The 24,817-nt window shown below is 38.4% G+C and overlaps 1 protein-coding gene across 1 annotated transcript in view; it reads left to right on the top strand.

Moving 5' to 3' along the window:
- Positions 1 to 24,817, top strand: part of col7a1l (collagen type VII alpha 1-like) — a 60,067-nt gene that overhangs the window by 27,111 nt on the left and 8,139 nt on the right. Inside the window, exons 37-99 of the mRNA XM_080051145.1 lie at positions 147 to 218; positions 295 to 354; positions 583 to 618; positions 714 to 758; positions 1,217 to 1,252; positions 1,459 to 1,503; positions 2,344 to 2,415; positions 2,507 to 2,539; positions 3,700 to 3,771; positions 3,863 to 3,922; positions 4,038 to 4,073; positions 4,508 to 4,588; positions 4,864 to 4,899; positions 5,027 to 5,071; positions 5,412 to 5,483; positions 5,686 to 5,721; positions 6,085 to 6,111; positions 6,293 to 6,331; positions 6,441 to 6,503; positions 6,791 to 6,829; positions 6,938 to 6,991; positions 7,101 to 7,133; positions 7,372 to 7,437; positions 7,557 to 7,601; positions 7,712 to 7,747; positions 7,838 to 7,864; positions 7,952 to 8,014; positions 8,595 to 8,657; positions 8,886 to 8,903; positions 8,993 to 9,028; positions 9,114 to 9,152; positions 9,240 to 9,275; positions 9,387 to 9,521; positions 9,862 to 9,915; positions 10,488 to 10,592; positions 11,031 to 11,138; positions 11,970 to 12,014; positions 12,476 to 12,553; positions 12,879 to 12,938; positions 13,073 to 13,117; positions 13,262 to 13,369; positions 13,924 to 13,977; positions 14,082 to 14,132; positions 16,531 to 16,584; positions 16,663 to 16,716; positions 19,847 to 19,885; positions 19,976 to 20,392; positions 20,500 to 20,535; positions 21,226 to 21,252; positions 21,339 to 21,398; positions 21,804 to 21,929; positions 22,031 to 22,102; positions 22,327 to 22,362; positions 22,550 to 22,609; positions 22,847 to 22,891; positions 23,068 to 23,103; positions 23,285 to 23,320; positions 23,499 to 23,555; positions 23,886 to 23,957; positions 24,152 to 24,223; positions 24,335 to 24,370; positions 24,460 to 24,540; positions 24,671 to 24,724. Of these exons, the coding sequence (XP_079907271.1) occupies positions 147 to 218; positions 295 to 354; positions 583 to 618; positions 714 to 758; positions 1,217 to 1,252; positions 1,459 to 1,503; positions 2,344 to 2,415; positions 2,507 to 2,539; positions 3,700 to 3,771; positions 3,863 to 3,922; positions 4,038 to 4,073; positions 4,508 to 4,588; positions 4,864 to 4,899; positions 5,027 to 5,071; positions 5,412 to 5,483; positions 5,686 to 5,721; positions 6,085 to 6,111; positions 6,293 to 6,331; positions 6,441 to 6,503; positions 6,791 to 6,829; positions 6,938 to 6,991; positions 7,101 to 7,133; positions 7,372 to 7,437; positions 7,557 to 7,601; positions 7,712 to 7,747; positions 7,838 to 7,864; positions 7,952 to 8,014; positions 8,595 to 8,657; positions 8,886 to 8,903; positions 8,993 to 9,028; positions 9,114 to 9,152; positions 9,240 to 9,275; positions 9,387 to 9,521; positions 9,862 to 9,915; positions 10,488 to 10,592; positions 11,031 to 11,138; positions 11,970 to 12,014; positions 12,476 to 12,553; positions 12,879 to 12,938; positions 13,073 to 13,117; positions 13,262 to 13,369; positions 13,924 to 13,977; positions 14,082 to 14,132; positions 16,531 to 16,584; positions 16,663 to 16,716; positions 19,847 to 19,885; positions 19,976 to 20,392; positions 20,500 to 20,535; positions 21,226 to 21,252; positions 21,339 to 21,398; positions 21,804 to 21,929; positions 22,031 to 22,102; positions 22,327 to 22,362; positions 22,550 to 22,609; positions 22,847 to 22,891; positions 23,068 to 23,103; positions 23,285 to 23,320; positions 23,499 to 23,555; positions 23,886 to 23,957; positions 24,152 to 24,223; positions 24,335 to 24,370; positions 24,460 to 24,540; positions 24,671 to 24,724 (3,834 nt within the window). The remainder of the gene's footprint in view (positions 1 to 146; positions 219 to 294; positions 355 to 582; positions 619 to 713; positions 759 to 1,216; positions 1,253 to 1,458; positions 1,504 to 2,343; positions 2,416 to 2,506; positions 2,540 to 3,699; positions 3,772 to 3,862; positions 3,923 to 4,037; positions 4,074 to 4,507; positions 4,589 to 4,863; positions 4,900 to 5,026; positions 5,072 to 5,411; positions 5,484 to 5,685; positions 5,722 to 6,084; positions 6,112 to 6,292; positions 6,332 to 6,440; positions 6,504 to 6,790; positions 6,830 to 6,937; positions 6,992 to 7,100; positions 7,134 to 7,371; positions 7,438 to 7,556; positions 7,602 to 7,711; positions 7,748 to 7,837; positions 7,865 to 7,951; positions 8,015 to 8,594; positions 8,658 to 8,885; positions 8,904 to 8,992; positions 9,029 to 9,113; positions 9,153 to 9,239; positions 9,276 to 9,386; positions 9,522 to 9,861; positions 9,916 to 10,487; positions 10,593 to 11,030; positions 11,139 to 11,969; positions 12,015 to 12,475; positions 12,554 to 12,878; positions 12,939 to 13,072; positions 13,118 to 13,261; positions 13,370 to 13,923; positions 13,978 to 14,081; positions 14,133 to 16,530; positions 16,585 to 16,662; positions 16,717 to 19,846; positions 19,886 to 19,975; positions 20,393 to 20,499; positions 20,536 to 21,225; positions 21,253 to 21,338; positions 21,399 to 21,803; positions 21,930 to 22,030; positions 22,103 to 22,326; positions 22,363 to 22,549; positions 22,610 to 22,846; positions 22,892 to 23,067; positions 23,104 to 23,284; positions 23,321 to 23,498; positions 23,556 to 23,885; positions 23,958 to 24,151; positions 24,224 to 24,334; positions 24,371 to 24,459; positions 24,541 to 24,670; positions 24,725 to 24,817) is intronic.

Raw genomic sequence — 24,817 nt, 5'->3', positions numbered from 1 at the left:
ACATTGCATAACACAAATGAAAGTGTTGGCATCTGAAAAAGAAATTCTGCAGATTTAGATATTTTTTTCTCTCTCTCTCTCTCGTTTGTTTATGTCTCTCACACACACAAACTCTTATGTACACACACATATTCAAACTACTGTAGGGAATTGCAGGTTTGCCTGGTCCCATTGGCATTGATGGGGTGACAGGATTTCCAGGTCAGAAAGGAGATAAGGTAAAAACGTTACACAGTTTACAAAAAATACATGAATACAAGTTATTATGGCCTGATTAAAAATCCTTCTTTGCAGGGTGAAGAAGGGATTGGCATACAAGGTATTCAAGGTCCTCGCGGAGAGCGGGGAGAGAAGGTGAACGCAACAACTTAAATGGGGGAGGAGGGGGGAAATCTACTACTAGAGTCGTCAGCATCCATAGCATCACATACTTTGATAACTTAGTTTGAATACTATATTAATGAGAACAATAAGATAATTGTTTTATGGGACTGTCACATTATTGTTAATTAATGGGATTCCTCTGGATGTATCAGTATCAAATCCAATTTTCGTTTTAATGTTTGAACTGCTGTTTTGCAGGGAAATATTGGCTTAACGGGACCAGTTGGCCCAAAGGTAAAAAACATGAAAAAAGCATTTGAACACAAGATAATGTGTCTGTGTGGAATGTCTTTGTGGAATAATATTTTCTATGTCATTTTTCTCTTAAGGGTGATCTTGGAGAGCAGGGTATCCAAGGAATCATCGGACTTCGGGTGTGCACTTCATCATTGTCTCCTATTCAGTCGCACAGCATGAGTTCTTGCATATTTTACCCTCAAATACATATAATCAATTGTGTGCAGTTTAGTCCAATGGGATTAAACCAAACCTACTTAAAGGTGCTCCGAGGAACTTTCAGTTTGTGTTAATTATAGCGGCCCCTTTGGACAAAAGCGCTAGTGTTTTTACTACGCCAGCTGTTGTTCCTGGGTGAGCGTGCCTTGCATTAAGAAAAACTATATCAAAATAGCATTCTTTTCACTGATGGTCTTTGTTTGCTGTTACATGTAATTTATGATTACCAGATGAACATTTTTCAGAAATATTATACATACAATTATACAGAAATATTTAAAAGTTCCTCGTAGCTACTTTAACTAAGGTTATTATTGGTTAAGAATCAGTGCCGACAGGATTCAAAGCTATAGTGATTTTATTTTTTTACTTGCAGGGAAAGAAGGGATTCAAAGGGGAGCTAGGAGACAAGGTGAGTTCACCCCAAAACCATTTCTACTTTCTCTTTATTCATTTAAAACTATTTCCTTTAATATGATAAGGTAAAATAATTCATTTCATTAAGCTAAGAGACAGGTTAAGGATTGGCACCAGAATAAATATGTGTGTTTGTGAAAGTGAATGTGTATTGGTTCAGTTTTCAGTGTGGATTTTACAAATACATATTTGTCTTTTCAGGGAGACCGAGGAGAGATGGGACCAGTAGGAACACAAGGACCCTCAGTGAGTGAGGATTATATCTTGAAAGATGTGGCCTAAATTGATAATATACATGCATTTTTATATACTTCAGGTTGACATTTGAAAGTGCTCAGACAAAATATACTGGACAAAAATTTAAATAAAAAAATGTATATACACACACTGTATATATACATTGGATACTGCCTGCACACTGGAGCACATCATTATGCCCTTCTAAACTAAAATCATAATTGCTTCCGCTTACGCACCTGAGCATATTAAAATACGCTCTCTAATTTGTTTTTGATTACAAAGAAAGCCCCTAAGGCAGATGCAATTTATGTTTTTGGGACCAAGTCTGTAGTGTAAAGTGTCTTGAAAAGCTGGTGATAGACTATTTAATAACGGTTTCCTAATGTCCAGACAGTTTCAATTGCTAAAGGAACAAATGAGGAAGCCATTTTGTTCTGGGCTTCCAATATTAAGCTCTATTGGAGTCAGAGATGGTGGTGATTACATACCATCATGAGCCAAATTGTCAAACCTCAGTGGGTAATCTTTTGCAAATGGGCCATCATCCTGCATCACTGATTTTTAATTTGAGGCAGCAAAAGTACCTTGGAAGAGAGAAAAAAAGATGCCATGAGGGGCCATCTTTTCATATTTTGTAATACAGTTTTTCAAATATAACAATTGACAAAGTGCTTTAACAGACATTATTTGGGAATGATGATTATTGTTTAAACAGTATTTTTTCAATTTATGATGGCATATGATATTTAAGTACAATTTCTTTCTATTTGTCTGTTTACATTAAATATAAATAAACAGCTGTTGAAGTTCAGACAGAAATATTTTTGTTCACCTTAATTTTTCCAGGGACACACTGGGCCATTGGGGTTAAAAGGAGATACAGGTCCAAGAGGAATTCCTGGAGATCCTGCCAAGGGTGTAAGAAGACTCTATTTAACTCCTGAACTATTGAATCTTATAAATAAAAGCACTAGATCCTCAATAACCAGTATTCCTTTCCTTTCAACAGATAATTGGCCCAACTGGAAAAAAGGGTGTCAGGGTAAGGGTGCCATTTCCATTCAATCTGGAAAAAGCTTTTCTTTGACTGTATGCAACGCCTTGGCGCCAGTATTGTTTTTACACACCTCTTATTTGAAATCACTACAACTTACCTACTTTAAAAAAAATATATATATTTTTCAAGAAGCAAATCGGGAAAAAAAGTAAAGAAAAAACCCAGGACCTTTAAGAGAAAGAGTACCTTATAATGTGTGTTACCTATTTGTAGGTTTGAGCCTTAAAGAAATGTAATTAAATAATGAGACATACACTAAAAAGAAATTCAACTCTCCATACTTAGTAGTATGAAGGATCCTTGAAATTGAAAAAAAAACAGCTCATACTTATTTGCTGAACATCCAGTAATAATTATTGCCTGTTTATACTTTTGAAATTAAGTTTCAGTTCAGCTCATTGAGTTAATTCTTGGCCTATGAAACAGCAGGTGAAAAATCAATCTCACCTGAATGTCACATTACCAGATTTCAGCGTTATATCATCAGCATATAGAGTTTTCCCCTGTTGACACCGACACGTACCAGACCAGGTTTAAAGTTAAATAATTAAACCTTGGTCTCGATTTCATTTCGTTGTTTACATATTAGTTCTTTGTGTGCACCTACTGGGGTTTTACTCAACCAATTAGGTCACTCATGCCTCACTACAGATTCAGGGTGTGAGAAGGTGTTGACGGGAGAATAAGTTATACTCCGTTGATAGGTTTTTCCCAATCAATCCAAAGATTTGAACCAGGGACAAAATCTATGGGCTTCTCGTTAGATTGTTATATTTTCTCACAACCTCACATATGTCTTATACTGTCATAAGTCAGTCAGCCATGGCCAAGTGATACCCTTAATGTTTGATTCTGTCGAGAGTCGAGACATTGTTGATTAATTGTTGGGGGTATTCTTGCACACTCAGTATCAGTCCTTTGGGTCATACTTATCAAACACAATTAAGATTTTCTCTCATTCGCTTTTGCTGTGGGACTGAATGCTCCGTTGGATATGACTTCTTTCATCTTGGTCCACAGGGTGCCATTTAAAGTGATCGGTTTTGTTTTGAAATTGTTGCGATAGTTTGGTGTGGTGAACCACTCACCATTGATGTCCTGTGTACGTGTGCATGAATCTGTGCATGTGTTCTTCTGTTTGTCAGGGAGACATCGGTCCAATCGGCCTCACAGGCCCCCAGGGAATAAAGGGTGCACAAGGAGGCAAAGGAGAGAAGGTAAGTAACGAGAAATACCGTATATATGTGCACTTCCGGTAAAATAAGTGTAGGCCTATATAAAGATTTTTCTTTGGTTTGACGTATGCAGGGTAGCCCTGGTTTTGGGATTCCAGGACAGCAGGGTCCAAAGGGAGAAAATGGCGAGAGGGTGAGTCACCACCATACAATGTTAAATCATTCATTTAACAACAACCTTGATGCAGAAAATAGCTGTTGATTGCTATTTTATTTATGTGTTGTCATATTTTCTTTCCCATTCACAGGGAAATGTTGGTTTGTCCGGAAAACCAGGACCAAAAGTAAGTGTATACTGACAACTTTGCTTAACGCTGCTCCGTATAATATTGTTGTGTTAGTGATGGGTCAAATTACTATGTGAGATGAAATACAGAAATAGTAAGCATCAGATGAACACAGAGGAACATTTGGCAACTAAATAGCCTTTTATTTCTCTCAGTGGTTGGTGGAGACCAAAACAAAGATCACAAATATGACTTTTACGTTTGCACAAATAGATCCATTTCCCCCAAGTGGCTATATAAACTGATTTAATACTGCTTGCATTATCTAGGTATTTTGTGTTATTTAGGTGAAATTATAATAGAAACTTCCAGTGCAACTATGAAAATCCATGAAACTTTTGTTTTTATTTATTTATTAAACTTATTATTATTTTTTTTTTTTACCAAGGCTGTTGATGTTACTAAAAGAGGAGTCATGTGTTTTTCCCCAGGGACAGGATGGCTTTAAAGGCGACAAAGGGAGCCTTGGGTTAATTGGCAACCCTGGAGAACCGGGATTAAGAGGTAAAGATGTAAGTAAATCCTGAGTTGCTGTTCCAGCAATGATACAAGTTGGTGGGATGTATTCTCTTTTCATGTAGTTTTTCTTTTGACAACATTTTCTCAGTAGGAAATTCAAAGTATTAATTAAAACAAAAGACATCATTAGAATATGCCTTAGGCTATGTCGTTGATATGTAAAAGTGAAGAAAATTTAGATATACACTGTATATACAGTATTTGCAGATATATGTCTAGGTATTGACATTGTAATATTGGTGACATTTACTGTTGACTTTGTGTGTAGGGTTTACCTGGAACTAGAGGAGACCAAGGAACTAAGGTAAAGTCAGCATGGTTACTTGATGCTTAGGTTTGTTTTTGTTGTTCACCAAATTATGATTTAATCAATACAATGATGTGCTAACATTACTAACTGTAAGTGATGACGTCACTTTTATCTATCACAGGGTGAACTAGGACCGCCTGGAGAGCCTGGTGACAGAGGAATAAGGGTATTACTTTAGTGTTTTCAAGTCTAAAGGAAGAAATGTTATTAAAAGGAGTTATGAAAAGAATCATATTTTAAAAAGTCACCTTTGTAGTAAAATCTGTATGCAATGCACTGTGGTATTGTTTAATTTGCTGTTTATATTGCATTTCAAAGTCTCCTCATTTCCAACCTCCAGTTTAAGGACTCTTAAGCTGAACGTTGCCACTTTTTTTATTTTCTTAAGCCGATGCTGTCACACTGCGGTCTGCCAAGACTCCTGCACCACAGTGCACGATACGGAAATCATACACGGTTTCTCAAACAAGTGCAAGTGTTTTAATTGCTTTGTTTATGTTGATCAGGGTCCACTGGGGTTACCAGGGCGACCAGGGGACCCAGCAGAGAAAGGAGATCATGGGACGCCTGGCCTGCTCGTAGGTTCTTTGAAAATTCATTAAAAGCATACGACTTAAATGAATATTATTTTGATTAATACTCTGCGTTAGTAACGTCTCTATTGAACAAAACCTTACCTTTTGGTTTATTTTGTTGAGTTAATGTAAATAAATAACTGGGATAATTCAGATTAAACCGCAATGCTTAAAAATAACCTGTCATTTTTTTATTTTTCTGAAGGGTATTGATGGAAAGAAAGGCGACAAAGGAGCGCAGGTTTGTATTCACCACCATCTCTCTCTCTCTCTCTCTCTCTCTCTCTCTCTCTCTCTCTCTCTTTCTTTCTTTCTCTGTCTCTCTCTGATGCGCCTGTTTATTGTTTCTCCTGAATTGACGCCCTCTGATCACTCTTCTGCGTCAGTCACTGTTTCACATCTTCACAACCTGCTATCATCCTGTGAATTTATTATTTCCAATTCGATAATAAAAATCAGTAATTAAATGTGGCTTTTGTGTGTGCCACCCTTCAATGGGTCTACTTTCCCTCCCTTTGTGTTGCAAATATGGATATGTGTTTAGCAGTGTGACATTTGAGATTTTTAACTGTGTCGCCCTTGTGCTCTTCTTTTGATCACAAAGGGAAAACCTGGACCTCCGGGAGTACAAGTAAACAAACCCTCTATTATCATATCTGACTCATCAGTTCAGCCATCAGGGCATTGGTTGAAACAAAGCTTGTAAAGAACAAAGAAAAAAACCTACACCAAATTTTTGTTCTCATTCAGCCGAGAGAACGTGTCAAATAAAAAAAGTTAACTTTTGATTTATCTTTTTTTTGTCCTACAAGATCTCTACAGACAGCAACGTACTTACCAGAGTGATTAAGGTAGCTGGAAGTATTACATGCAACATGCTTTATTTTATTTTATTCAGTGATTATTTTTATTTTTATCAGGAAATTGAAATTTCTCACCATTCCTTTTCCTTTCCTTCAGGGTGAATCAGGAGAGCCTGGTCAGCCCGGACTGAGAGGAGAAACAGGTCTGCCTGGACTTAGAGTGAGTATCACTTGCTGCTGTCACATGTCACACATTTGTGTGTTCACTTTTTCGGTTGTGTGTTTTTGTTTTGTTTAAAAAATATCTAAAATAATGTATTTTTTTAAAACAAATGTGTGGCCTAAAAGTGACCGTGAACTTGATCATTTTCTAGCTATAGTTGATACTTTTGTTATTTGTATTATCTCTAAACTAATTTGGCATCTGTCAAACCTTTGTAACAGAAAATGATAATAAAGCTCTCTTGAGTCACCCAAATATTTCAATATTTCTCTCCCTTTCTGCAGGGTTCAGAGGGGAAACCTGGGTTACCAGGATCATCTCTGGTTTGTCATATTAAATTGCATTTGTTGTTCTACTGTTTGCATTGGCAGAACTTTTATGCTTGTTTAAAAATGTGTATGTGTTGAAATATGAAAATGTTTGCTTGGCAGGGGGGTTCTGGAAGAGATGGATTCGATGGCTTACCAGGGAGACCAGGAGGGAAGGTAAAACAACACAGTTTTAATTGTAATATAGAAATCTGTCCATGTGAATTGCATTGGTCATCGCTCATTCACAATTTGTTAACTGACAAGGTTTTTTTCATAACTGCAGGGTGACCAAGGAAAGAAGGGAGCGCTTGGTCCGGTAGGTGCACCAATGTTTTTGTTTTTTTATTCTGTTTGTGTTAAGACATCAGTCAACATGCAAGGATTTTTTTTTTTTAATTATATAGAAATCCCGCAGGAGCTGTTAATAATTTGTCACATAAATGGAAAATGTGCAGAAATAATTGTATTTACTTCATTACAATTACCTTAGACACATATTATTTGTTTGGACGTTATTTATTTTTATGTGTTTTTGTACGTATGCATGTGAACAGAAGGGAGATAAAGGAGACCAAGGCAGGGCTGGGATTGCTGGAATCCCTGGGTTACCGGGAACACCAGTGAGTATCTCTGTGAAACATGGCAACCCGCGGCTCTAACATTAACCAATCCATCCTTTAAACGTTTTTTCTCTTAGCGACGGTCATGATAATCTGAAGATATTTCCTCTGCTCTACAGGGGAAACCTGGCATTGATGGGAAGAGGGGCCTGCCAGCAAAAGATGTGAGGATTATTTTCATTATAGCACTTTGCAGCCTGCACTCCGATGTTCAAACTGTGTTGCTATTTTTAAGTTGAATGACCACAATTGGAAATGGGTTTCCTTCTCACAGGGAGATAGAGGAACAAAAGGAGATGACGGGAAGAAGGTATTTTTAATGTATTAGCTACAACCTGCTAAAACATTTCAAAACCAATTTTATGAATATGCGTGTTAACTGTTTTCCGCCTCATTTCAGGGAGACAAGGGGGACGCAGGTGCAAATGTAAGCAGCTGAAAGATTAAAAGATAAACCAATATTATTTATGAGAAAGTTCAGGCTGAAACATTAGAGCATTTGTTTCCTTCACAGGGTGGCAAAGGGGAACAAGGACTTCCAGGTTTGCCTGGTCGGCAGATGCTCGTCACTTCAGAGGTAAAAAATAATCACTTTACATTGTCAGTGATTTATTAAACAGGGAAGCAGATTTCCTATTTCAAATCTTCTTTCGAAAGCATAACACAATATTAAAGCCATAGTGCATTCTTTTGTCATATGAATGAATGTTGGTTGTATTGTAGCCATCGCCAAACAAGTTAACACAAAGTTGATTAATACGCCTATCAGCTCCACAGAACTCTCTGTATTTCTCAGTATGGCAGCATAGGCCAACTGGTGTCTCCCCCTGCCACTGGTGCAGGTGCTCAGAGAAATCCCAAGAAGTATTCAGTTGTTCATATTAGTGCTAAGAAAACACCTGGACTTACAGCAGAAGGAATCAAATCCATGCGTGATCACCATAGACTTACCTCATGTAAATGCACCGACCGTGTTGTTGTAATGAATCCTCATGGGGTCAACGTTATTGCTTTAAGCGAAGAATTCCGGGTTGCACCTGCAAGAGTTATTATCTTGGTTAATTTCTGTTTGCTGGTGCTTCAGAAAAACATTCAAGCATCTCCACAAAGCCCTGTCTGCAGGCGGCAGGCCCCTAATAACTCTGATCCGTTCTCAGGGCGCCTCCATTGACGAAATCCGAGAAGCGTTCCCAATCCCAATGGGTCCTCCAGGAGCTACTGTGAGTTTGATGCTTACACACACACACACAATATGTTTCAAGATATGTATAGCTCATGAATAATGGCACATTATTCAGCTGTTGCAAGGCACAATTCATAATTTGTCTGATTAATCCGTCAGAGATGACTATAGTGCTCCTATTGTGGGTTGCTGTGAGTGGCAAGCTCCACCTCATGCATCGTAGATGCACGTTCCAATGATTGCTTTTTTGTTTCTGTGTGTTCAGGGTTCACCAGGAATGAAGGTAAATGGAATATAATGGTTTAAACTCAATCTCATAAAAATAAAAAAATGAAATATTGTCTCTGTAGCTCATTTGTATTCTTTTTGCAGGGTGATAAAGGAGAAATAGGCCTGAAAGGAGAAAAGGTAGCACTTCAGTGTTATCCCTCAAAAACATATAAATGGAAAGGGAAACACTATTTTCACTGCCCTTACTTTATTGTTCCCATAGGGCAATACTGGAGCTCCTGGAAAATCTACTGATATAAAGGTGATGTAGAAATAGCTCATGTTGCACTTTTAGCTTTATTTATGCTCAATATGTTCATATTTTAAATGCCTTTTCTTTTTTCTCCAGGATATTGAAGTGATGTTTGAAGACTACGGAATAAGGGTGAGCTCTGAGTGTGACATTGTGAGAGTTTTTTATTAGGTGGATAAATAGGTAACAGTGTCCCAGTTTGACAGTTTCTCAATAACAACTTCTTTTTCTATTCTTTTTCAGCTGCCTCTGCTGAAGGTTTTGATTGACAGGCTGCTGCAGGAGGGAATAGAGGAGCTGCTCCGCGTGCTCGACACCTCAAAGAGAACAGCGGAAAACACGGAAACACACACCTCCAATGTCATCACTGAATACACGGTACATTGAGTCTAAAAAAGGAAGGGTGTTGTTGGCTAAGTTCTAATGCTATTCTGTGGCCCATCCTCATGAGACACCATTGAAAGTCATCAGCCCTTAACCGAATAGTTAACAGCTGCAGGATGCGATGGTTTAAAAAAAAGTCCAAGTGATTTCTACCTGAACTAAAATACTTTCACTAATCCATTTCATCGTCTCTTTTTTGATGAGCAACCATTTTAGTTATGAGTCATCCAATTCATCTTCATGTCATTTAACAAAAGATCAAAAAAAAAATTGTTTAAAGTGCGGTGAAAAATTAACTTATTATACTTGTTTTCTCATCGCATTGTCTCAACAGAGTTCAGAGAAGTTTGGCCTGAGCGGTCAGCCGTTGTCAGACTCTTTGACAACTGTGAGTGACTTTAAAACTTCCATCTTGAGTCTTCCAGTGACTTTTTCATAAAATAAAAGGAAATAATATACCTTAAAAGTGAGAGTATTAATCCTCTTTCCAAAGGCAAATCCTGGATTTTTCTCCAATCAAGAGTGCATTTCTTGGGGCCGTTGTTGATAATAATTCAGTAATCTGCCACTTCTCTTATTGGTTTTTGAGATACCGACAATGACAGAAGAATTTTCTCCCGATTGTCCTTTAAAGTTTTAAGGAAAAGTTGTGAGGTCTCAATATGTGTGTAGATCAGCACAAAAGAACATTTTTGAAAGAGACAAGGTGCTGTTGCTCCCTTCTTGTTTGATTATTTTCAAACTTCAGCAACACTTGTAGTAACAGAACAACTTTATTGTGAGAGCAGAACACTTTGGCTTGTGTCCGCCTACATCTCATCATCCTACTAAGAAGATTAAAAAAATATTCATCATTATACTGATATTGCCACTGATATATTTTTACCTTAAAGTTGATGCCACTGTTTCAAAAACCTGCACTCTATCTCATATGCACTGATTCTGTCTTTTGATGTGAAGGACCCTTTAAATGAAACGGCAGGGCGGCACAGTGATGGAGCATCTTCACTCAAAATGAATATGAGCGCAGTCAATTCTACTTCCAATTATACCACGACCCGGGAGGTAAATATGTCTGACAATCAAGCATGCCCGCTTCAGATGTGTCATTTTACTCAATTGTTAAAAACATGCCGAGTACATGAAACATGTTCACCATTTGTCATATTGAACACAGTCGGATCTTTGTGTCAATTTTCCCTTGATATCCGGCATTGAGAAGAAGAATAGTTCTTGATACTGTGAATTTTTTTTACCCTGACTTTTTACTATCATGAATTCAGAAAAAAATATTTATATACAGTGTATGGTATTATTATTATATTATTACTGGCTAGCTTTTCATCTGATGTGAGAGTGAAAAATAAACTTTCTGCCATGTTTTCAGTATAAAGTGGTAGTATTTTTAAACCTTACAAAAGACTCAAGTGTCCGATATAGTTTTGTGTTTTTGTAGTGTTTTGTTCTGCTGATTACCAATTAAATGTCAATTGTGTATGTCAGACTGTTTCAGGGTTCCCAGAAACTGCGGTGGAGACTGCTCTCCTCTCTCAGGAAGACTCTCTAAAGAAGACCTCAGGGCAAAAGAAAAAGAATAGGGAACGTGGGAAGGTAAAGCCAGGGTGAACCTCTTCGTTTTATCCATGACTGGGTTTTCCCCCGCATTGAATAAAAACCATCAGGAGTACTGTGTGCAACATAAACATACAATACTACTTCCATAATTTTTCTTAACAAGTGTTATTATTTTCCTTGATTGTCCATGATAACTTATAATACCTCTTATAACTTACTTATAAAGTATAGTATCAAAGGAGCGTTCTGGTATTGCATGTTTTAGCTCACCCTACCTACCTTTCAGGTATTAACTGATTTGGGAGAAGCAATCAAAGCTTAACATTTTTTACTTTGAAGCCTCAAAAAAGTATCTGATTTTGTGTTTAATTCCTTCTTAATCAAATTTAGAATGTGTTTCCAGCATGCAGACAATGCACTGCACTGCAATACATTACATCAGTTCAATAATCTCCCCTAAAAAAAACTAATAAATGCTGCCATGACTCAAAATCAGTGGCTGCCTGGAAGGAAGGAAACTAGGAAGGCAATTTTAATGAATCACTCTTTACATTAAATGTGAAGTGTGAATATATTCAAAATGTATCAATTCATCATAATGTAAAGTATATTTGATTTGTAATAATGGGTTGAAACATGCACATACATACACAAACAGCTCTCAACCATTCAGTAACTTCACAACCAAAACATCTTTCTGTAAAGGTGTTCTATTCATTATTGATATTCATTAACTACTTATTTGCCCTCTTAGAATATATCCCTCAACTTAAAGTATCAACTCATTGTTTCATACTTGATCACCAGCGTCTGAAGCATGAGAAACCTTTATCTTTTTTTCTCTCCGACTGTGAACTTCTTAACCAGGGCAAAGGAAATAAAGGACGGAATAAGAGGCAGAGACAACGCCTGGTAAATGTCCTTGAAGGGGTCCACATTTTAGCCTGAACACTTGAACTACACCTTTGTCTTTACTTAACAAAAATGCAACTTACAGCCATCTCGCCCTGCAACTGCACCCTTGACACTGGCTCACGCTAACATGGCGCAAACATAACACCTTACATATGTAGAAAAATAACAGCTTTTGTACTAAAAGGTAACGAAAATAATCATTAGAAACTAACATTTTAAAGAAATATAACAAATAGTTATTATTAACCAGTCTTTGTATACATGGTGTGGCTAGTTGAACTAAAAGCATGCATTTGTCTCAACGTCCATGTGCTTTTTTGTGGTTTCTTTCTCGTAACAAGTTTGAAGCCTTTGATTGACGGGATGCTTTGTAATGGCTTTGCATTGTCGTCGTCCAGCCATTGACACCAATGATTCATTCTGACCTGTAATAATTGTCACTCCTTCTTTACCCAAAGACAAGTGAAGGGGATGAGCAAGACGAAGAGGAGGCAGAGGAGTTTTATAACAGCGAAGACTACAGCTACGACTACAAGGTGGGCAGCTGGTGGTGTCTAATTCATGGACTGTGGGAAACTTTCAATATAAAAGTAGTTACTTGATGACGTGGGTTTTGTTCTAGATTTGGTGTTGTTGTAGTGGCCAACAGCCTTGTCACATTTATAATTATTTTTTCCTATTTTTAGCTGCTTCTCATCCATGCCCACACTAAATGCTTGATTAATGATACGCCCACTATCCAAATTAATTATCAAGAATAAATGAGTTAGCCCACTGCATCTGCTCTGCACGCCATCCACTGTCTGTAGCTTGTGAGTATTTAAAGTTATAATGTATTTATTTATTTTTTTCCTTTAATAGGAAGAACTTCAGCCAGATGACCCTTCATCGGCCCCTCAGGAGTGGAGAGACAACAGACAGGTACATGTGCCTCAAACAGCATGCTCACATCTGTTTCAGCTGGATCTGGTAATGTAGAATAATGCTCCATGTTTTGGTGTGTGTGTGTGTGTGTGTGTGTGTGTGTGTGTGTGTGTGTGTTTTCTATCGTACAGCTTGAAGTCCACACAGATGAATTCCCCCATCCAGTGGATACAAAGGTTAGCGCCAAGATAATAACAACTCATTCACTGTTGCATGACTGTACAGTGATAGAAAGGGAGCAGTGACAGCTGAGCTCAGTTATGGGCTGCTCTGCCGTACCTGAGGAATGATAATATATTTAGTCTTTTTTATATTTGTAGGAGGAACAGTTACCCACACACGGCCCTGGCCAGCTAGAAACATTGGCGGAAAACTCCAGTCTTCCTGTGACATCCTCCTCAGACAGAGAAACCGAAACTACACTAAATGTATGATGTGTTACAAAGAGGGATTAAAAGGACACAAATATAATATTTGGTTTCTCTACAGTTATTTTCGTGATCAGCAGTTTACATAAATATTTTTTCTTCACTTTTTTTTAGTATGTATTGTACACACTCACAACCAAGTAGCAACAGATTAGATATAATAACCAAAGAATAGAAAAGAGGGAAACAAAAGTTACCAACATAGTGAATTATTGTCCATGATGCATGCCAAGGAATGTTTGATGTCCAGTGTTAATATACATACAGGTGGAAGTGTTTAATACACTCAGTACGAAGTATTTAAAGTTAAAAATAAAAATAAATTAGAAAATGAATTCAAAGTTTATTCAAAGTTTAATCACTATATTTCCCTAAATTCAATTTACTTTCCAATGTAATCAACAAAATACAACCCTTGATCTCAACATACAGAATGAATTGGAAAAGCACCTATTTTAGGTTGATTTCTACTCTTTTCCACTATTTAATACATCCTTATACAGTATTTTAACATTGACTGATGGTTTAATGTCTCTTAAATGTTTCTTATCCAGCATTACCTCACAACCACAGAGCCACTGTCTCAACCTATGGGCGATACAGAAAAGGTAAAGAGGGGAAGTTGGCCTTATTGGAAATCTCAATTTGTTTTTGCTCAATTGGTATTTTCACTGTAAAATCCTTCTATGTTTGATTTATTTCTCATGACCAGGATGAAGTGTCCCTGCCTAAACCTCCCGTCACAACAGAAGAAGCAGACATGGTATGTAGTTTAGATTTAAAAAAATCCCCTCACGTGCTTGAGTCTTGAATGAGCTGAATGTTTCCAAAGATTCTTGCATGCCTTGGAATGCAACCATCTCTCTTTTATTCGCACGTAAAACCAAATGCCTGAGAGTGATGGACTTGAATGAAATATATAGTATTTCATATTTCTACCACGCTTTTAAACACTTTGCATCATATTTCATGGGTTTTTTTTATTCTCTTTCTATCTCCTGTGAAAAATTCTCACCAGTGCAAAAAGACGTTTTTGTACATGTTTTTGTGATGGCTGATGTGAACACAGTGAAAATTTAAAATACACAATCGAAAGGTCATTATCGCAGCATGAGGCAGGAAAGCCAATCTTTGAGCAGCATGCTTTTGCCGTGATTTCTCTAAAGCTTGTCTGAATGGGAATGAGCAGAAACAGCAGACTTATGATCACAGAAAAAATACTACAGAGAGTTACTGTTAATACTTTCTCTCTCTCTCTCCCTCTCTCTCGTTTTTCTTCTCTTTTTTGTTTTTTTAAGCAGGGCATCTCTTAATTCCCCCCTCCCCCCCAAGAGACTGTGACTGTTGCGTGTTATTCATAAGAATGCACACACTACACGGAGAGTGTGAATAAACTGTGAACTGTTTGGCTGGTGAGGAGCCCTGAACCTGACCAACGTTTCACGAGGAAGGACTTCTCTCCACACAGAGAAGATGTCACTCGCCCCAAACCCTATGGCCATACCAAGGCTCACAACTTTGCAAATGGGGCTGCCTTCACTGTAGAGCTCTGTATAGGAAATCAGGCAAATCTTAGTTTTATCCACATAACCAGGGTCATTTTTCACTTCCTTCAATGTAACCGCCAGTATAGCCCTTGACCTTACTTACCCTTGTTTACAGCTCCTTATTTATTTATTCAGACATATTATCTCCTTGTAAAAAATACAATTTTACATAATCTAAAATATCATATCAGGTGAACCACAAAGCGTTCTCAAACATGTGCCAACAATTTAAATACATAGGGGAGAACGGGGTAATCTGAGTCACTTTTTACATTTGCTCCCCTCTAAGCGAGCTAAAATGATTTATCACTCAAATAGTACTTACTAGTAACAGAATCATGGGGTTTTGTCAATTAAGCAAAATATTTTTCTAAACACTTGAAAGTAACTCTACACTATATTACAACATATAATTCATATTCAATAATTAACATTCAAATGACAGATAGAACCAGTTAGATTAAAACACAGTCTGGGGGTCAGAACACAAGACCCTTAGAGCCAGTTAATGTCTGGGAGTCAGAGCAAAGGACAATCAGAACCAGCTAGAACAGCCTGGGACTCAGAACACAGGACTAGACCCAGCTGTCTTTTTCTTTTTGAGTCTTTTTTTTCTGCATTTGTTTTATTGGGATCATTCATTGAATAAAGACATATTTCTACAGAGTCTATTGATGTTAAAGGTCACTCTCCTGTCCCCCACAAACATACGTGCCAAACCATGCCCTTGCTGACTGACACCCCTTCAACCATCAACCCCCACCTCCAGCCCACATTGTCTTTTGTCTTTTCAAACTAGTCTCCTTGCTACCTAAAATATAATGGATTCATTAAAAGAAGGCACAGGCACTGTCTCACTTACCCCACAGCATTTGTCTCACTTTACCCCACTGCCACAATTTGAGAAAAAACTACCTCTCTCAGCAATTCAGGCTAATCTTCAGTCATCATCATCACATGGTTTCATATGTTGGTAGTTCATCAACATGTGTGATAGAAGTTTTTCTACCTGAATCAATTTGATTAGGCACAACAATCGATTAAGTTGACAGCAAGAAAATGTACTTTTACATGCAAAAAACATTTTTTGTGAAAAAAACATGCTTACAACATCACAATGAGGTCCTCTCTTTCATGGCTAAGGGGAAATGAGAGGGGCTTGAAAACTATCTCACATGACCAAAAATGTGTTCCGTGTCCTAGATACAGGGGGTGTCTCACATTACCCGATGTCTCACATTCCCCTGTCCTCCCCTACTGCTTTTTTTTCTGTCAGATTGTACTGAAATTTTATTTATTGAAACATGGAAAGATATGTTGTGTTTTTTTTTTACCCAACATCTTTGAATAGCAATTACTTTATACAGAATGTGGTACTTGTAGCCATTTCAAACACTTTTTCACTGGTGAAATTTTTCTCTGTTGTTACCTCTGTGCATGTATGCTTCAGTAAAAAAACATTTTTAAAATCACTTCCTGAGCAAGTCTTTGTCTTTCTTTTTCTTACACTTCTTTACATCGCACCCATCATATCACACGCACTATTGCAGCTGTTTGATAAGAAGCAACATTTGCTCACAAGAGATTTTTTGGGTGGACGGTTGGTCTCGACAGGTGCCTCGATCCAAAATCAGGGTGAAGAAAAGCGCCTCCTGGCCTGATTCCATGGTGAGTGTCACCTGGTTTTGTAGATGACAGGCTGATAAAAAGTTAAAATGGCGGTGGTAATATCTCTTATGTTTTAAGGTGTTCATGCCAGGTGCCCCAGGTGGAAGGAATCGATTCCATGATGCACAAAAAGTAAAACTATTCCATATTTCCAGCCTTTAGAAATGTAAACATTTGATTTAGTTTGCATCCGATGAAATATGGGCCTCATAAAGGTGGAGTCAGCAATTCTGGAGAAAACTTGTTGTCAAATGAATTTTTTTCAAAAATCAGTTAACCCTTTCACGCATAGTGGTCACTACAGTGTACAGCTATTCAAAAGCTGTTTTCTTGAATATGCATGGGTGTAGATCGCCTAGTTGCATATCAGCCACTACAGTGGACTCTTGTGTGTCATCCAATGCATTGCCAACCAGTGGCCAACCATTGTAAGAGCAGCCACAATTAGTCAAAACCAAGATGGCCGACAGGGAGCAGAAAAGTTGAGTAGCTCAGGAATATCCTCTAAATACTTCAAAAATAGCAGCCTCTGGCAGGTAAAAAAAATATGGCAACAACAAGTAACATCTTAGGAGTCATATAGTTGTTAAAATTTCCAATTATTGATTTTACATTGGGAGGAAATTATGTTTAATCACCTGTCCACTAAATTGGACATCATGCATCACCGACTTCAATATATACGTACTATGACTGCAGATGTGTTGTGCTTGAAAAAGCTTACTTTGCTGCAACTTTTTGGTTTTAAATAAATTGATTTATGTTATTAGAGTGCAACTTGAAGTATTTGTGTAAAAAAAAAACATTTTTTCCAGATTATACCATTATGTGTAAAACAGTTGGTGTCACTATGATGCCAATTTTCATATAAAAATAGCTTTGATGAAGTGATGTACAAGTTAGTAGGCTGTACTACTGAATTACACCTGAAAAAGAGAAATTGGAGAACCAAGGAAAAAGTTGTTTGTTATTTTCATAGAAAATTTTGTTTGAAAAAATTATTCCACGCTTTTTCATTAGATTGAAGTATTGGAATATGTTAATATATGTGAACAGGCATTGAAAATATATATTATTTTATAGTTTTCAGATAGTATATAATTTTTTTCACTGTTTTGTTAAATAAATAAGGTCAAAATTGAGAAGTCAAAACGCATGGAGTCCACCCGAGTGGACATGTGTAAAACTCTGAAAAATGTGTGTTTAAAAAAAATGAAGTTATATTTTTTCTTTTCATGCCTAAAGAAGTATAAAATCACTTGAGAAAAAAATCCAGACTGAGGATATCATAATTCATGCATGAAAGGGTTAATGTCAATATCTCTTCACGATCTGCTACCTGTCCAGTATTTATACACAGCCTGTGCTCTGTAGATGGGTATGTAAACAAAGCGGACCATCGTAGCTAACACATGTCTGCTTACAGAGCTTGGCTGTGTACAGGGCCGCCCATAAGGGGTAGAAAGTGGGAAAGCTTTCTAGGGCCCAGCCACCAGGGGGGCCCCAGAGAGAAAAATTAAATATATATATATATATATATATATATTTTTTTTTTGCAGATTACCTAATTTAGCCAACCTTTATTATGAACGCTATATTCGGAAGAGAACTTTCTATAAAAGAAAACATTGTATTCATTGTTACTTGGGTGAAATATATCACATTTTATATTGAAAAACTAAAAGTATCATGGGTCGTTTTTTCCCCCTCAAAACCGTTGCATGCATTGATGATGAGCAAGCTAACCTAGTAAGCTCAGTGATGCCAGGACCTGGACATAAATCAGGGTACCAGAAAAGAAAGGAAAAAAAGGGAACTTTCAAGGGCTTTAGACGCCCGGAAAATTCCTTAATATCAGTATTTCTGCTAGCAGAAGTGTATTTTCAATTCAGAGATACTGTGATATTTCATCAAGTTTTGAGGTGTCTTTGAAATTATTCTGTATATTTTATCTATTATTTTCTAAGAAAATTAGAAAATTACATATTTAGCCTTTAAATGAAGGTGGCAGATGGTTGTTATACTGATGAGGAAAGCTTCTGGTAGCAGTGATATCATGGTAAACCCCCCCCCCCCCCACAGCATTGGTGTGTCTAAAAGCTTACATTAAAGGAAATGTTACAGTAAATGTGCCAAAAAGCAGGTGCAGAGCTCTTGCAAGAGCAGAAAATTTCCGCTCGCACGCTTCGCGCGCTCGCATCGTCGGTATCTCTGCCCACTATTATTTCCAGCAGCCCACCCTAATCTAACTGGCTAGAACCGGCCCTGTGTACGGGTATGTGTTTATGTAGGAATAAGCGCATCATGCACATTGATACAAGTTCAGTATGAGTAAAGGGGGCCCAATGACTGGACCTTTTCAGGGGCCCAGTCATTTGTCTGGGCAGGCCTGGCTGTGTATAAACACTGGTTTATTTTTTCAGTGCACACAGGTGGCAAATGGTAAGGAGTGTTACGGCCGACCTACCAGGCTTGAACATGGGTCAGTCGGTCCTAAGAGATGGGCGAACGCCGTTCGGAAGGGTGGGGCGATGGCCTACGTCGCCCCCGGCCGATCGAAAGGGAGTCGGGTTCAGATCCCCGAATCTGGAGTGGCGGAGATAGGCGCCGCGAGGCGTCCAGTGCGGTTACGCAAACGATCCCGGACGAGCCCCCATATGTTACAGTCGACCTACCAGGCTCGTTAATCGGACGATAACAATTAAAGAAACCAAGACAAAACCATGAATCAACGTTTAAAACCATAAGGTAATTTATTAAATCAATCCCAAAACTCACGTTAACCGGAGGCTGTAAAAGAAAAGGAAAACGGGAGGAAGCCTGGGACAGCCACAGTTGGACTGCGTTATTGCCCAGGTCTTCCTCCAACTAAACTATAGCCCGGCCCCTCTAAAGCTACGATCAAAACAAAAAGAACACTAAAATAACAGCCCTCCATTAACTAAATCATAAGACAGAAAGCAGCAGCAGCATGGTGCAGGTCAGCAGCCGAGAGGCTCGTGTGGAGTGAGAGAGCCGCCACCGGCACAGGCCACGCCTTAAAGCTCCGCAGGAGCACCTGCCCCCCTAATCAGGACACCTGAGAGAGAGAGAGAGTGAAGGAGGGAACAGGAGGAGCGAAAACAAGGCGGGAGCCGTAACAGGAGATATTCACTGATTTTGACAAAAAGGGATTCTGACAAAAAAAAATCTCCAGAATCACTGACTCCACCTTTAATGGTGGACAGGTTGTGAGATTGCTGAATTTTTTTTGTAATTTCAGCATATGTCTTCTGGAGCTCAAGGTTATAACAACTGGAATGTAAGTCAGCCATCAAGATAATAAGTGTTCATCCAAACTAGGATGGCGTTACATATCTTGGTTTGTATCACAATACATTTCTTTCTCTAGAGGAAGAAAGAAGAAACCCCTGATGTTCAAACACACACCGGGAGACAGGGGCAAGAATGGAGGGAGAGCCAGCGATACAGTGATACAGAGACAGAGAGGGAGACTGAAGAAGAAGTGCAGGAGACGGATGGCTACACAGAAGCAGGCCCTGACCCAGATGAGGAGAGGAGCGGAGACTACGACTGGGAAACGGAGGAGGACGTCGACCGAGAGAGGGAAGGAGAGGAGGAGCTGGAGAGGGAGAGAGCAAGAGAACGGATGGAGATGGAGAGAGAGAGAGAAGAGCTGGAGAAAGAGAGGGAGAGAGAGGAGGGGGGGAGAGACCTGGTAAGGGAGAGGGAGGAGTGGGAGAGGAGGAAGGCGGAGATGGAGACAGGACAGCCGTACCCGTACCCTCCAGAGTATTACCGCCTGAAGGTAAGGGCACAAAGATTTCCCCTCAACACACTCATTAATACCAAATCAATACCAAATAAGGTGACTTTAAAAATAAGGCTGTTAATTCAACATTTCTCATGCAACAGGGACAACCAGGTGAGACTGGAAACCCAGGAATAAAGGTGAATAAAGATATGTTATACTTAAATTAAGATCAGACTGAAAAGCCAAATGCATGGTCACAAATGTAAAAATTTTTAGGTAAACACTCAAATATTACAGCACTTACATGTAATCTTAAACAACTATGAAATAGCTTATTCCGCCTGTTTCGATGCCTTACCTCAAAACCAGACAACCATCAGAAGCGAGGGAGAAAATATGTTTTGTTTTGTCATTTTGGGTGAACTGGCCCTTTAAAGTGACACATGCTTCAGAAGTTAGGATTCTTTCACCAAGTCACCAATGTAGTCCCGCTGACTCATACTAATTCAAATCATCCCCTCAAGATCCCAAAGCAAGAATGGCCGTCATCCCTACACAAAACATGCTCTGTACACCTTTACCCACATTGCATCAGTGAATGACATCAGAGCTCAGCCGGCATCTCGCCTTGTCAGTGAAGCCAGTCGACTCCAGGCCTTTGATGCCCCCTCTGTTCTATTTCTGTTCCACTCGCGAGAGAGTAGATTAAAGCAGACATCAATAATTCCCCTTGTTAAACATGTTGACAAGTTTCTTCTTTCACTCCTTTTTTTTTTTTTTTTTAAACTCCTCTGTGTTGGTTTATTTTGGCTTATGAAAAACAATGTTCTTAAATGCACTTTTCTGACAACTTTTTTTTTACTCTTTACATCCACCCTTTTTTCCAGGGGGAAATTGGTGAAAATGGACAAAAGGTACAACCACAACTCCAATTCAAAAGCTGCTGTTACTTACATTATTCTCATAGTTTTGCACAAAGTTTTTTTTTTGTGTTTTTTAGGGAGAGCCGGGCACTGGCCACAGGGGTCCAGAAGGCCAGGCTGGACCTCCAGGACTTAAGGTAAACAAACAAACAGCTCTCCTTCCTTATAAATAAAAAGTCTTTATTTATAACGTCCTTTTCCAAATCAATGAATCCTCACTGTCTTTTCCATCGCGTTCACTTTGATTGACTTTGTTTCCCATCGTGCTTTTTAATTTAGGCAATCTAATTGGCTCGTGACTCACTCATCCATTCAAATTAATGTTTGAACAAATAAATTGATAAAGAGAAAGAAGGACTCTATTTGAAAGCAATTATTCAAACAGAAGATGAGCTGAATAAATACATTACATAATAAAAATGAATTGAATTAACTTTATTTCTAAAACTAATTACAATGAACATTGAACAAGTGACCTTTAATAGTTTTTTGTTCTCCCTTTCCATTGTTCTCTGTCTCTCTCTGTCCATGTGTTGTTACAGGGGGAACCAGGTGAATCGGGACCTCCAGGTGCTCAGGGTATCCAGGGTATCCGTGGCAACGCAGGCACCCAGGGTTCCCCAGGCCTGAGGGGTACCCCGGGCTACCCAGGGGAGCCGGGTAGAGAGGTGCATCATCAGCATATAAGTCAATTTACAAGTTTGTTAGCTGAAGATGTTGGTGCTATTGGATGTTGAAGGAGACTTAAGATCTTCTCTGTGTCTCGCAGGGCGAGCGGGGCAAACGGGGGAAGAACGGGTCACCTGGAACTGCTGGACCTAAAGGAGCAGCAGGGCCTCACGTAAGTTAAAATACAAATTATTGAATCTTGTGTTTGATATTTGTGATTCAAAATGGATCACTCTGAAAGAAATACACAAATAATCAAAGTATTATCTATAGTAAAGTTTACCATTTGTGTGATGAAAAATGTTTTATTGTTTATTTTTTTATATCTGATTGCCAGCCATAAATGACTGTCACTGATATTTTTTCTTTCGCCACCCACTGTCTCTCTGTAATAAGGGTCCTCCTGGTGTTCCTGGAGATAATGGAGAAAAGGTACAAATACTTTATGTACACATTGGTGTTTTAATAGTACTTACTTGTTTTGGTCCATGAATCCAACATAATATTTCAAAGAACTTAGTTGTATGTTTAAAGCAGCAAAATACTGTCATTGTGATCTGTTGCAAGATCTGTTGTGGATTTTTCTAATTTTATCCAATCTTTTTCTAATCCCCATCAGGGTGACAGTATCCCCGGAGAGCCTGGTGCCAGGGGTTTGGTCGGCTTCCCGGGCAGAAGAGTGAGTTTTCTTCAGCTTGCATATTAAAACAAACAGTTTGTAAATTTATAATGTTTAGGATAGGGGGGGGGGATAATCCCTGATCTGAGTTTATGTAATATCAAATAACACCAATTTGTGTCACAGTTTAGTATGATATCTAATCCTACATGGTTTTAACAATAAGACGTTTGACGCACAGCATTTAGTAAATTTCTGTATTGTGCAGAAAACCTAAGATATTGTTTTTATTTTCAGGGTGAAACTGGGACTCCAGGTTTGAAAGGAGGTCCTGGGCATTTAGTAAGCAACCTTTTTTGAGTATAACATTTCATCATAGACCAGTAAAGCTTCATTTGGAGACAAAAACCCTTTATTTCTTTCTTTCTTTCTTTCTTTCTTTCTTTCTTTCTTTCTTTCTTTCTTTCTTTCTTTCTTTCTTTCTTTCTTTCTTTCTTTCTTTCTTTTCTTTTTATTAGGGTCCAAAAGGATTTCGTGGCAGCAAAGGTGAAACGGTGAGCCGCTGATCTGTCATAATTGTGTTTGACACAATGTAGCTGCACTTTTTAAATAAACCTTTTCATATTATTCCTTCATAATGCTGCTATTATCTTTGACTCGTGATTTTTAGTCAGCAAACACAACTTTGTAAGTTATTCGAATTCCTTAAATGATGCATTTTTGGACTCTTCTCAGGGCAACCTGGGGCTACCTGGAGTCAGAGGAGAAAGGGTAAGAGGATTTTGTCAATTTTTGTTGGATAAATCAGAAAGTATTGAGCATTTGTTTCATCAAAGTTGACTTCTTTTAGAGGAGATACATGCAGCGCACATCATACTGTATAGAACACCAAACATACACAAAGTTTACATGATTCATGGCTTGATAAATCCATAATCTCTTCCCACAGGGAAGTGTGCTTCAGATCCAAGGACCACGTGGATTTAAGGGTATCAAAGGAGACACGGTGAGAAGCCGGCTTGTTGCAGTCACTCAATAAATGTACACCCAAGCACGTGACATAAGTAAGGGACATTTTTGACAACATTTGACACAACTGTTTACAATGCAATAGTGTTTTTACTACACCAGCTGTAGTTCCTGGGGAGCCATGACAAAGGCATTACGAAAAACTATATTCAATTAGCATTCTTTGCACTGATGGTCTTGTTTGCAGTTACATGTCATTCATGATCATCAGAGGAAAAATTAAACTGTTTTTAGAAATAAGAAAAAGTTCCCCATAGCACCTTTAAGTCTTGCCATTTTATGAGCTAAAGACCTTTGTGTGTTTCAGGGTGAGCTGGGCCCTCCAGGTTACGATGGCGATAAAGGAGAGAAGGGCGAGGACGGTCCTTCTGGAGTCAAGGTAATAATGAATCCAGTTTATAAATAGAATAATTATTTCCAAGAAAGAGCTTGGAAAATGCGTTGCACGTCACTGATGTCCCACTGGTTGTTATCAACTCTCTGCTAGACAATAATCAGCAATTTGCATCTTCAATTAATAAAAGACTACTGGAATTAATTGGTAACTTAAATTTGAAATTGTTTTTTTAAAAGGGCCTGAAGGGGGATGCAGGGACCAAGGGTGGATTGGGGCGCTTCGGACCACGAGGACCGGTAGGACAGAAGGTAAGTAATGGGTCATTTTAATATCTTGACACCTGCAACGTAATTAATTTAACCGTTCAATACTTTTGTTGCAACACTGTGTTTTGAATTTGTCTTGTTTTTCCTATATAGGGAGACCCAGGAGAGCCAGGACAGAATGGCGAGATGGTAAAGAGCTACAGCATAAACACTTACAAACATTCAGTCATTTCCAAAATGTTGTATTAACTCACTACACACAAATGATGTGACTTAAGGGTCTAAACGGGGACCATGGAGTGGATGGTGCCAAGGGTGACAAAGGAGATTTAGGACCGCACGGCCAGAAAGGCAATCAGGTGAAAAACAACCCTAAAAACAATATGTATATCCAGTAATGAACTTTTAGATCTTTTTTTATTTAAATTTTTAAATTTTTTTATAAAGATTCGACAAGAATGTTTTTTTATTTCTTTGTTTTATTCACAGGGTGACGCTGGGCAACCCGGTTTACCAGGAGACAGAGGGGAGATGGGAGAGAAGGTGAAGGCAGTTGTTATTTGTCCCGGTTGTCCCAGTGACCTTGGTTATTCCATGTTTTATTATTTGCAGGATATGTCTGTATTGTCATTTACT

Source organism: Ammodytes marinus (assembly GCF_949987685.1).
Source record: "Ammodytes marinus genome assembly, chromosome: 22".
Lineage (NCBI taxonomy): Eukaryota > Metazoa > Chordata > Actinopteri > Uranoscopiformes > Ammodytidae > Ammodytes > Ammodytes marinus.
This window is presented reverse-complemented; position numbering and strand designations above follow the sequence as displayed.